Genomic DNA, 10,966 nt, shown 5'->3' on the forward strand with positions numbered 1-10,966 from the left:
ATCTGGGAGGAAAAGTTAAAATCAGCTTGGATGGCCTGTACTGTATGATGGCCTTGGTTGCACCACATTGATAGCCATGCAGGGTGGTTCACTCCTTGTGCAAGAAGACCGAGGAGTGAGCCACACTTGGTCAAAGCTTGGCCATTCAAGCTCACTGTTTTCCCCTTGTTGGTTGATGATAGTATTTTTTTTTACCTGACTTATAGTCATCATTGTCTTCAAATTAACTCACACACTGCTGACTGCTGTAGCTTACCTGGCTGAGCAGGTGACCCATGCACTGAAGGTTAGAGTTGTGACTCCAGGGCCTGGTTTGAGTCTGCCCAAGACCATTTCCTGTGTTATTCTCCTCACTTCTCCCTCCCTTCCTGTCTTCTTTGTCCTATACAGTGAAGACAAAAGGCCTCGAGTTCTGAAAACTCTTCCCCTTCATCATCTTCCATCTCTCTCATCTAAAATCTCCAGTATTCTCTGAGTAGAGAATCTTTTCACAATCTTGAATGATAAGGATCCAAGTGGGTAAAGTTATTTATTTGTTGTGTTCCTATTTGCAGCTGGGATAGATTAAGAAAAACTCTCAGCTGCCAAAATTACATCCAGTTTAGAAGACAAACATTGAGTGAAGTGTTTGTTTCATCATCCTTTACAACTCATCAACCAGGTGTCACAAACTGCAGCAGAACAGTACAAAGCATGTCATACTGGATGGCTGCAACAACCAGAGTTTTACCTACCTTTGGTATTTCGTGACAGCATGAGCGTAATATTTACTGAACAGAGTCGTCGTCTGTAATCTTTTCAGATTCAGATTCAGAACACTGTATTTATTTTCAAAGGGCAATTAGGATACTGAGCTTTCCAACCGTACATACAATACACAAACATCACATTGGGGAGACGGGTCAGGCTAGGTAGCTGGCCGGTCAGCCGCTAGAGCAGCGACCTGGAACCGAACAGCAGAAAATGCACAACATCAGGAAAGATGAGGAGAAAAAAGAACTCCCCCCAGACTGAGCTCCAACAGGGAGATCAGTTTGAGAACAGACAAAAAAAATGACCTTAGCGCAGAGCACATGAAAACTCTTAATGCGCCATAGAAACACATGACAAGCAACAGGGATGGGTAAAAGGTGAAAGACAGCCGGTGTAGACAGCGCATCCGGGCCTGCAGCATTTGCGCTGGTCCCCTCGACCCACCGTCTGCACCGGGAGGGGATAAGCATGCTTAGGATGGGAAGGAACAGTCTAAACACCGTCTGTTATCAGGGTGAGATTTGTTATGTTCAGCTCCAGCCTTGAGACCACAGCTGGCGCCGGTATGTTAGCCGCATAAAATGATGGTGGCTTTCTTTGGTGCGAACAACTGCATGTCAATTTCACAGCTGATCTAACAGTCCGTCACTCGTCTCTCAATCTCCCGTTGGAGAGCCACGAGCTTCTCCGAGAGGTTATCGGTTTTGCGCTCAAAGAGCAAAGTCTGAGAACTCACGACCACCATGAGCTTCTTCAAGATCTTATCCGTGCTGCGTTCAATGAGCCCATTTTGAGAAGTCACGACCCGTCCCATTGTTTCAGTCACAGCGGGCAGCCTTGTGGGGGTTTGAACAGCTGGTTCTGCTTTCTTTAATCTTCAATAAGCCAGGGCCAAGCCAGCTCAGATCAGCAAGAACCCTTTGCTGCTGTGAATGTCCGTGCTGCTATATTTCAGGATCAGGCTCTAAATGTACAAATGGATCTGAGAAGATTTCCAATCATGGTTCTACTAGATTTACAGTTTGTTTTCATGTCGTCTGACTCAGAAGGTGGAGCAGGTGGAGCTTACAAGGAGTAAGTGCTGCTATAAAAGAAGAAGAGTTGTGTTTTAATGAAGCTATTTAGTTAACCAATAATTGTAAAATCATTTGGTTCATGACCCCCTTGGCGGACTCTCCCACAGGGCTTAAATCTGGGACCATTTGACCCTAGAAATAAAGAAGCTTCTTGGATGAGAGGTGAAAGGCGAAACGTCTTCAAGAAACTTAAAGAAGTCCAGATGCCTTTTTTTTTAGATGACTGCGAACCTTCACAAACACTTCAGCAGTGTCACTTTCAGAGCTACCAGTCCTTTGCTACAATCACAAAGCTCTTCATTGAAATCAATGATATCAAAGCTGGAATCAAATGAGTCCAAGTCTTCTGCTGATTCAGCATCACATTCATCTTTGGTCCTTGCTCTGCATCCCCACCATGGACTTCATTCCTTTCAAAGCCAGCCTTGAGTGTCCTTTATTCAACCTATGCTCTGCTTTACTTTTAGACCTGATTTTAGCTGCTTTATCTTTCTTTCAACAAGTTTCTGTGCCTCAATCTTTTTCTTCTCTCCCTCATAACAAGACAGCTTCTTCTGACTGAGAACATGTTGGAGTGATTTACTAATCCAGGGCTGATTTTTGGGGAAAATACTTCCTGTTTCCAAAGTAATCCCCATTTTTCCCAGAATGAAATGTAAGTAGAAATAAATGATCTAAGTGAGAACATGAGCGTTTAAAAAGGCTCTTCTGAGGCTGCTGCCAGTGGTCAAAGCCTCCAACAAAGCTCTGTAAGTACATATGTGATCATAGCTTTAGCTTTTAAATGTTTATTCTAGTTAACACAGATCAGGTGGAACAACTGAAATAAAATATCAAAAATATTAAGTGGTCATCGGTACTCAGTTTGTTCAATACTGAATACAATGGAGCACAAATTGTCCACGTTTCTGAAATATTTCTGGGTGTAACTGTCACCAAAGTGCAATTTAGACCTGGCCTGTGGTTGTTATCTAAGTGATAATCATCAATTCTACTAAAACAAATACAAAATAAAGAAGTTTGACACATTTTGTTGATATCAAAAGCACACTGAACAATTCAGTGTTGTTTTACTGCTGTTCTCTCTTCACTTCTTCTCCTCTGATTCTCTCCACATGTTGCTCTGCATCAGTGCTCAGTTTCCTGACAAAACAAGATGAAATATTGCTAAATATAATAGTATCTCATTACACTTCGACATAAGTGTTTTATTTTTGTAATTGTTTATCTGTTATTTTTCAGACTGAGTCACTGTGACCTGTCAGAGAGAAGCTGTGAAGCTCTGGCCTCAGGTCTCAGCTCTCAGACCTCTAATCTGAGACAGCTGGACCTGAGTAACATCAACCTGAAGGATTCAGGCGTGAAGCTTCTGTCTGAAGGACTGAAGAGTCCACACTGTACACTGGAAACTCTCAGGTGAGATCAAGCATTTTTCTTTCATCAACTGACAGAATTAGCAGATTAATAATAAGGCAGTCCTCTAATAAGAGGACAAGTGGAGGTGTTTTGAAGGGCAACATACTCTTATGTTAACAAGACAGGAAGTAGTTCCTGGGAACTGCTTCCTTTGTTATTTTCTAAGTAGAAACATGATGGTGAAACAGTGATGAGTTTGCAGAGGTGGATCCACACAACACAACAATGCTGTTGCGTGCTGAAAGCAGACTTCTCACAGATTCTGAGGCTGCAGGTTTCATCACTGTCCAACCAAAATTCACTGAACCAGCAGTAAATGAACGTCCAAAACTACACTTCATGTTTAAAAAACAGATGATCAGGGGGATTTGTGTTTAGATCTTTTTTGTGTGATCTGTTCACCTGCTGTTTCAGCTGTTTGGTGGTTGTTGAGATGGTTTTGTGAACTTTTAGCTGAGATCCTGACGTTTCTGTTGATACCACACATGTCTAATTACTTTGTATAGCATGAATGGCCATAACGAGGTTTTTAACAGTAAGAAAAGTTGTAAAACTTCAGAAAATATAGTTAAAAGTCCAAAACCTTCTACGTCTGGTGGCTTGTGGTAAGGAGCAGATCAAACGAGTAAAGAATTACGTTATAATTATAAATGGCTTCAACAGCACATTCAGGTCTGTGAGACTCATTCAGACACTGAGCCGTGGCTCTGTGCTACATGCACATAGTTCTGCATCTCTGCCATTCAGACACACTTTATATATAGTTTATTTTATGTAGTATTCAATACTGAACTGTACATTTAGTCTTTTTAAAGGCAGCAAGTTTTATTCAGTGTTTTCATAAAAGCCTTATTTCTATCCATTTACTGCTATTAGGAAGAACACGTGAGGTTTAAGACCTGGACCAGTTTGAAACCTTTTGTCCTCCACAGTGGAAAATGGGTGGAAATAAAAATGGGTCTCACTTTAGCCAGCTCCTAATTTTATCAGTTCTACTCTCAGCATCTCCTGTATATCTCCTGTATAAATGTTGCACTCAGCTTTGTGGTCTCCAATATCACTGAAATGCAGCCAGATGCTGCTCATTTTGCCTTTTCACTCTTTCCTGACACGCTTGCATTTCAGTACAGCTCCCATTTCTCTGTGTACTGGTCTCTACCACTACCCTTGCTGTCTATGGGACATGTCCTCTTTCACATAATGGTATGATCCCAGTCTGTCTCTGAAAGTGTTTGGCCACATGGTTTGCTCATCAGAATAAAACCTCAGCCGTGCTCACATTGATTATCAGCAAGCCTGAAAATTCATCAATATTTGACATATGAAATTATGTCAAGGGCTGGATTTGGCCCACGGGCCATATGTTTGACACCCCTGGTTTACACAGTTTGGTATTCAATGTACAAGTGAGTTAGCTCTCAGCTAACTAGCAGACAAGCTAACTGCTGGGACTGCGTCTTTCTAACAAGAGCGTCAGACACTCAGACTGGTTTCCTTTGTGGATGATGATGTGTTCTCACGCTGATCCTTCATGCTGATGCTGCCATCCACCCACTGCTCCTGGATTCCTCATCATCATCTCCATCAGCCCTCACAATACTCCACCTTCTTCAGCTTCATGTTCAGGAGCCTGGATGGACAGTAATTCTTTCCATGGGTTATGGTGGGACATTGAGAGCTGAAGTCAAACAGCAGTGAGAATGAAAGACTGATTCATTTCTATTTAGTCTTGTGCTGTGCAGCTTTGTTCAGAGCATTAAGGCCCAGCAAAGATTACTGAGGTCATAGAGTCCTGATGAAACCTGTGTGCTTATAGAAACTGAGACCAGATGAACCAGAATAGAAGGACATTAAAATGAAGTGTCAGCTACACAAAGGCAAAGCTATTCAGTTGTTGCTGTGAGTTATTTAAATGGAGGATGGAGTCAGACTTTAAGCTGCTGGACTCAGTCACTATATCCTGTTGTCCTCATAGAACCTGGACGCACAGACTCACCTGTGACACAGTGACACACAGTGTGGGCTACACACACATTAGAAAGTGGATCAGTCACACTTGTGCAATCATTTGTTGTGCTGGGAAACCATGAACACTTTGAATCACATTAATGGCTTTGTTACAGCAACATTCAGTCATGAGTTCAAAAGTAGTGCATTGTGTACTTATTTTAATAGTACTGCAGTATGAGAAGTGCAACATTCAGTGTGCAGAAACAGATCAGGTGCTTTCTAACAGCAGTGTTCCCTTTAACACAGCAGCAGTTCAAACATTTCTGTCAGTCTGAGCTGAAACATGAATCTAATCAAATATCAAATCAAAGTTCTTTGCCTCTGCCAGGATGTTAACATTTGATCTAGTTTTTTACAAAGTTCCCTCAGCGTCCAGAGCCACCAACATACCTTTGATCAACAGCAAGTGAACATTTATAAATGTGTGTTTGCAGAACAGGAAGCAGCAGAACTATTGTTCTGTTATCAGGCAGCAGCACAAACGCTCATCAGCTCATTTACTGTGCAGGACTTTGAGTGTGTGAAGTGTGTGTTTGTGCTGGATTTCCTTTGGAGAATCTCAGTCAGAAACAAGACAAAGAAAAACTCTTTCAACAGTCCAGGTTGAGTTGACAACATGAACTGCATTTATCTTCCTCTGACTGACATGTTCTTCCTCCTCTGCACCGAGCCAGCTGCTAAGACTCACAAGCTCATTGACATTTTCTGATGATAAAGAAACTCTCTTCTTCTGCACAATATGAGCAGCAACAGAGAAGAAGCTTTCACAGGTACAGATGTTGCAGCTGTGGCCAAGTACATGTGCTGCATGTTGGAGCAGCACTCTAATGGACAGGCCTCTGTACTGATGGTGGGCTCTGCTCTGTATCCACCACACTGTTCTCAGCTGAGTCTTCCTCCTGTTCACACTCTGATGAAGCACCAACAGGGCCAACTTCTTCTCTGGTGGCTCGGATGTTGTTGCTTCCACAGGTTTCCCTCCAACAACCCTCTGTTCCTGCAGTAAGTTCAGTAAGATCTGGGTAAACACTTGAGCTCCTTGAATCTGGCTCCAGCAGCAGTTTTCACATATACAATGTTGGCATTTTGCTTGCGTGTCTCCAGGTCTGTTCTGAATGTAGACTTGAATTTGACCACGTAGGCGGGGTCATCATCTGAGCTCTCCATCACCTGAGAGAGATGACAAAACACAGAATCACAGAGCATGAAACCAACGTTTCTCCTCCCAGAAGTTCAGTCACAGACCTGCAACAGAAACAAGAAGATTCAAATGACGCAGAGCTTTCATTTACTTATATCCACAAACATGTCCTCTACATATTCATGCTGTATTTACACACACATACAGAGGCTGTTTGTCTCTCACACACAGACAGGACACTGAGAAATACATCATGTTAAATATACCTGCAGGCTTCCAGCTGTGCACTTTGTCCCTGTCAGCTGTGATTGCCATGGCAACCTTGGTGTTGTGCGCGATGCAGGGACGTGTTCAAAGGCAGACGTCTGGCAGCAGCATCATATTTGATGCACTATCTGTACTGAGTGTGCTGACTGTATTTCAAATGTCCCACTGCTGTGCAACATGAATCACATGTTCTGCACGTTTCTGTAACTCCCAGGTAACCATGGTTACCCAGCCACGCCCAGTAGTCTCCAGAGAGACCAACAGCTGGTTCATGTTGTAACGCCGTGGCTTTCTCAGTCTCTCCTTTTTCTACAGCTCATGTGTTCTTCTTGTGATGCTGCGTCTTGAGGCTCATACATGCCGTCATTTGTTGATCCTAAGAACGTTCCTCAGACCGACTTCTTCAACAACAGATAACTTTAGTTGTATCAACACTGCCTCCTGGAACAGTTAAAATGAACATGTCAAAGATCTGTACCTGTCTCCATGTTTCTGTCCCCGCCCCTTTCTTTCTGTCCTGGGTCATGTGAGCGCTGCAGTAGTATTAGGCCCACCCTCAATGCTCCCATTGGCTGAGACGCATAATGACGCCCATTTCAAGCCAGCACTGATCAACATCCCTCCTGTGACCCATGGCTTTTATATTCAGAGCCAGTGAGCACTTTCACAATAATCATGATTTTAAAAACTGTGATTAAAATAATTGCTGACGTTAATCAGTTAATGAGTTAACGAGATAATAACAGGTTAAGTTGCCCTAATAATTAGACTTTGGTGACAAACTGATGTGATCTCCATGTTTCCTTTGTTGGACTGTGGGCGAGTGTCAGAACTGAATGTACTGAGTAACATGTAGAGTTTAAACATGTGTCAGTTCCAGTTTTAGAGCTCTAAAGTGCAGCTATCATGTTAGGAATATGTTAGGAATAGACAGGAACACTGAGCACACTGAGGTCAAATCTTTATTTTACCACTCGCTGCATTCTTGATGTTCATGAATTCAGCAGGTTCATGATTGTCTGCAGCATTAATCTCATATTTCCATTAAAGTGTTGAATTTGACTGTTTGATGTTCTTTATGATCTCTGGCACCAGTTCATCTGTAGGCTGAGCTCAGTCCATCCATTTAGTGAAATGATGTTTAAAGGTCTCCTTGTTCTGTGAGCGTGCACAGATCCTGAAGCAGAAAGCCTGGGTTACAGAGAAATGATCATCACTGTGATGATGCTCATCATCTCTGACTGGGATTTGAGGTTTTGTCAAAGCAGCAAAGAAAGCCTGGCTATGTTGGACTGGGTGTGGCAGCAGCTCCCAGTTTGAGTTCAGGAGACAGACGCCCTCTCTACTTTGAAGATCAGCTTCAAACTTTCCTTTTTGATAAAGCTTATAGTTCGAGCTGGATCAGGTGACCCTGAACCATCCCTTAGTTATGCTGCTATAGGCTGAGGCTGTTGGTGGACTTCCCATGATGCTCTGCTTTCTTCTCCCCTCTTTTCACTCCTGATGCTTTTATATGTCACTACTGCATGTCCTTAACTTTTGTCTCTCTGTTTTGTTCTTGTCTCTCTGAGCTCATCTCTTCTCTTTCCCCTCACCCTGCAACCAGTCATGGTAGATGCTCCTCCTGGAGCCTGTTTTCACTGGGAGGATCTTTGTGTCAAAGGGAGCTCTTCTTCCCACCATCACCAAGTGCTGCTCACAGTGGAGGCGGTTACCTTACACTGTTAAACAGCTTCAGATGACTGTTGTTGTCTGTTGGGTATTGTCACTTATAAATAAAGTTACAATGGATGGATAGATGTTATTGTGACAAAGAGAAAACGATTGTTGACAGATTGATTGTTGTTTTGTGTGTCTGCAGTCTGTCAGGCTGTCTGATCACAGAGGAAGGTTGTACTTCTCTGGCCTCAGCTCTGAGCTCCAACCCCTCCCATCTGAGAGAGCTGGACCTGAGCTACAATCATCCAGGTGATTCAGGAATTAAGCTGCTGTCGGCTGGACTGAAGGATCCAGGCTGGAGACTGGACACTCTCAGGTATGGAGAGAAAATCTGATAGAGGAGGAAGAGCTGGAAACATTTCCTGTGTCCTTCACTCACTTCCTGTTTGTTTCCTGCAGATGAGACATGAACAATCACACATGCAGGAATATTTTCAGGGACAGACACACTAGTCTAGCTGGATAGTTCATGGATATTTATTTAGGGGTCCCCAAGGAGTCTGTTTGCAGGAACATTTAGGTCACAGGTGTACCTGATATAGATACCAGTGTACCTAATAAAGTGTCAGCTAACATTTGGAAATGGAAGCTTAAATAATGACAAACTGTACATTCACAGCTGAATTCACAATAAATTTGTTCTCAAGTGCACATTTTTCTGTTATTGTTCTCAAACAACAGAATGAGAATGAAATATTGATTCTAACAGGGCCCATAAACAGCATTAGCTTAGCAGCATTAGCTTATCAGAGTTTCTATCATGGTCACAGAAATCTTTAGCAGAGAAAAGTGGCCTACTTAGCAATAACTGCTCAAGTTGTATAAAGAAAGGGAAATAGTGTTAGCATTAGTGCATAATGCTAATTCATGTCAAATTAGCATTAGTTAATAACGGCAGCCTATTTAGCATTAGCAGATAATGTTGACCTTGGCCCACTGGAAAAGTTCAGAACTAAAGATTTAGGAGTGTTTCTCGATAGCTCTTTCTCATTTGAGAAACAAATAAATTCTGTTATTAAAACCAGCTGTAAGGTTTATATTGTTGATTGATGCTTAGAAATATTTACTCATATATGCTTAGAGTTGTATAATCGATTGCATAATGATAGAGGTTTGATCCTGAGTAGTCTGTAAAGACTCTGTGTGCCTTCCAGAGTGCTCTGGCATGCACACACCACTTGGGGCCATGAGAGAGGTCGTACCCTCTCTTACTGATTTATGGTGTAGGACAGGGGTCTCAAACTCAATTTAGCTGGGGGCCGCTGCAGGCAGAGTCTGGGTGAGGCTGGGCCGCATTAGGTTTTCCACAAGAAAGGCATGGTTAAAAAATTCCAATCTTCTCAAATCTCTTTATTTTTATTTTTTAACACAAAATATGAAAAATAAATAAACAAATTAAGAATTAATAAGAAAATAAATCAATCTGTAATACATAAATAAAATAATAATAAGATATTTTTAGTCAGTGAACTTGTGTGTTTCTTTCAGTCTTCTATATCTGCTGTATTTAGATTGAAATGTCTGTATTAACAGTTCTATAACCTTCTTCTGAACATGAATGGAACACTGGAGAAAATGAACTGTTCTTCTGAACATGGCTTCTCTTGCCTACTCCTTGCTGCTAGAGACCTGGCAGCGTTTCCTCTCGCATAGCCGAGCCAGATTTGGCCTGAGGGAGGAAGCAGTTGCGACCCTCAGTATGTCTTGAAGATGATCATCCGTAAGTCTGGACCTGTACTTGGACTTATTGAAGTTCAAAGTGGAGAAGAGCTTTTGGCACAAGTATGTGCTACCAAAAAGGCACATGGTCCGCTTGAACATTCGGGAAAGCCGAGGGAAACTAGGGCTCAAGTCTCTCAAAAATTGTCCAAGCTTGTCTGCTTTTCCACTCACCTCCCTGAACTTTGCTTTGAGTTCAGAGTTGCACTGCAGCTCAATGAGCTCCATTTGAAGCACAGAAGGGGCATCTTGCACATCAAAGGAGAAGGGGTCCGCAAAAATGTGAAAGGTGGCTCTGTGTGTCTTGAAGTCAGCAAATCTGTGATCAAATTCCTCCTGTAGCCTCAAAATGACATCAACATACTCGTCAGCACTGAATGGTGTGCCTGCATCCACGAGTGCCTTGCATGCTGGGAAATGGCAAAGGTTTGTCTGAGAGAGCTGAGCTTTCCAGAGCGCCAGTTTTGTGGAGAATGCTCTCACGTTGTCATAGGCAGCACTGACAAGTTGCCCCTGGCCTTGTAACGTCTTGTTCAGTACATTAAGCTCATGTGTCATATCAACAAGAAAAGCTGAGTCCATGAGCCATTTGGGATCAGTTAGCACAGGAACACTAACTCCATCCTTCTCCATGAAGGCTTCACTTCTGCTCTCAACTCAAAAAGTCTCTTTAATACATTTCCCCTGCTGAGCCAACGTACCTCAGTGAAGTCGAGCACATCCCCATATTCTGACTCCATTTCCTCTAAAAAAGCTCAGAACCTTCGGTGCTTTAAGCCCCTGGATCTGATTTGGTTGATGCATTTCACAACAATAGACATCACATTGTCAAACTTCAGGCATTTGCTGCAAAGGACCTGCTGAT

At 42.6% G+C, this 10,966-nt stretch overlaps 1 protein-coding gene across 1 annotated transcript in view; it reads left to right on the forward strand.

Annotated features, from left to right (window-relative positions):
- LOC309703010 (protein NLRC3-like) overlaps positions 1 to 10,966 on the forward strand; it is a gene marked incomplete at its 5' end in the record, with an annotated part of 32,718 nt that overhangs the window by 13,109 nt on the left and 8,643 nt on the right. Inside the window, 2 exons of the mRNA XM_082527712.1 lie at positions 3,072 to 3,245; positions 8,525 to 8,698. Of these exons, the coding sequence (XP_082383838.1) occupies positions 3,072 to 3,245; positions 8,525 to 8,698 (348 nt within the window). The remainder of the gene's footprint in view (positions 1 to 3,071; positions 3,246 to 8,524; positions 8,699 to 10,966) is intronic.

The sequence above is a fragment of the Aulonocara stuartgranti genome (assembly GCF_965226115.1).
Source record: "Aulonocara stuartgranti genome assembly, chromosome: 3".
Classification (NCBI taxonomy): Eukaryota; Metazoa; Chordata; class Actinopteri; order Cichliformes; family Cichlidae; genus Aulonocara; species Aulonocara stuartgranti.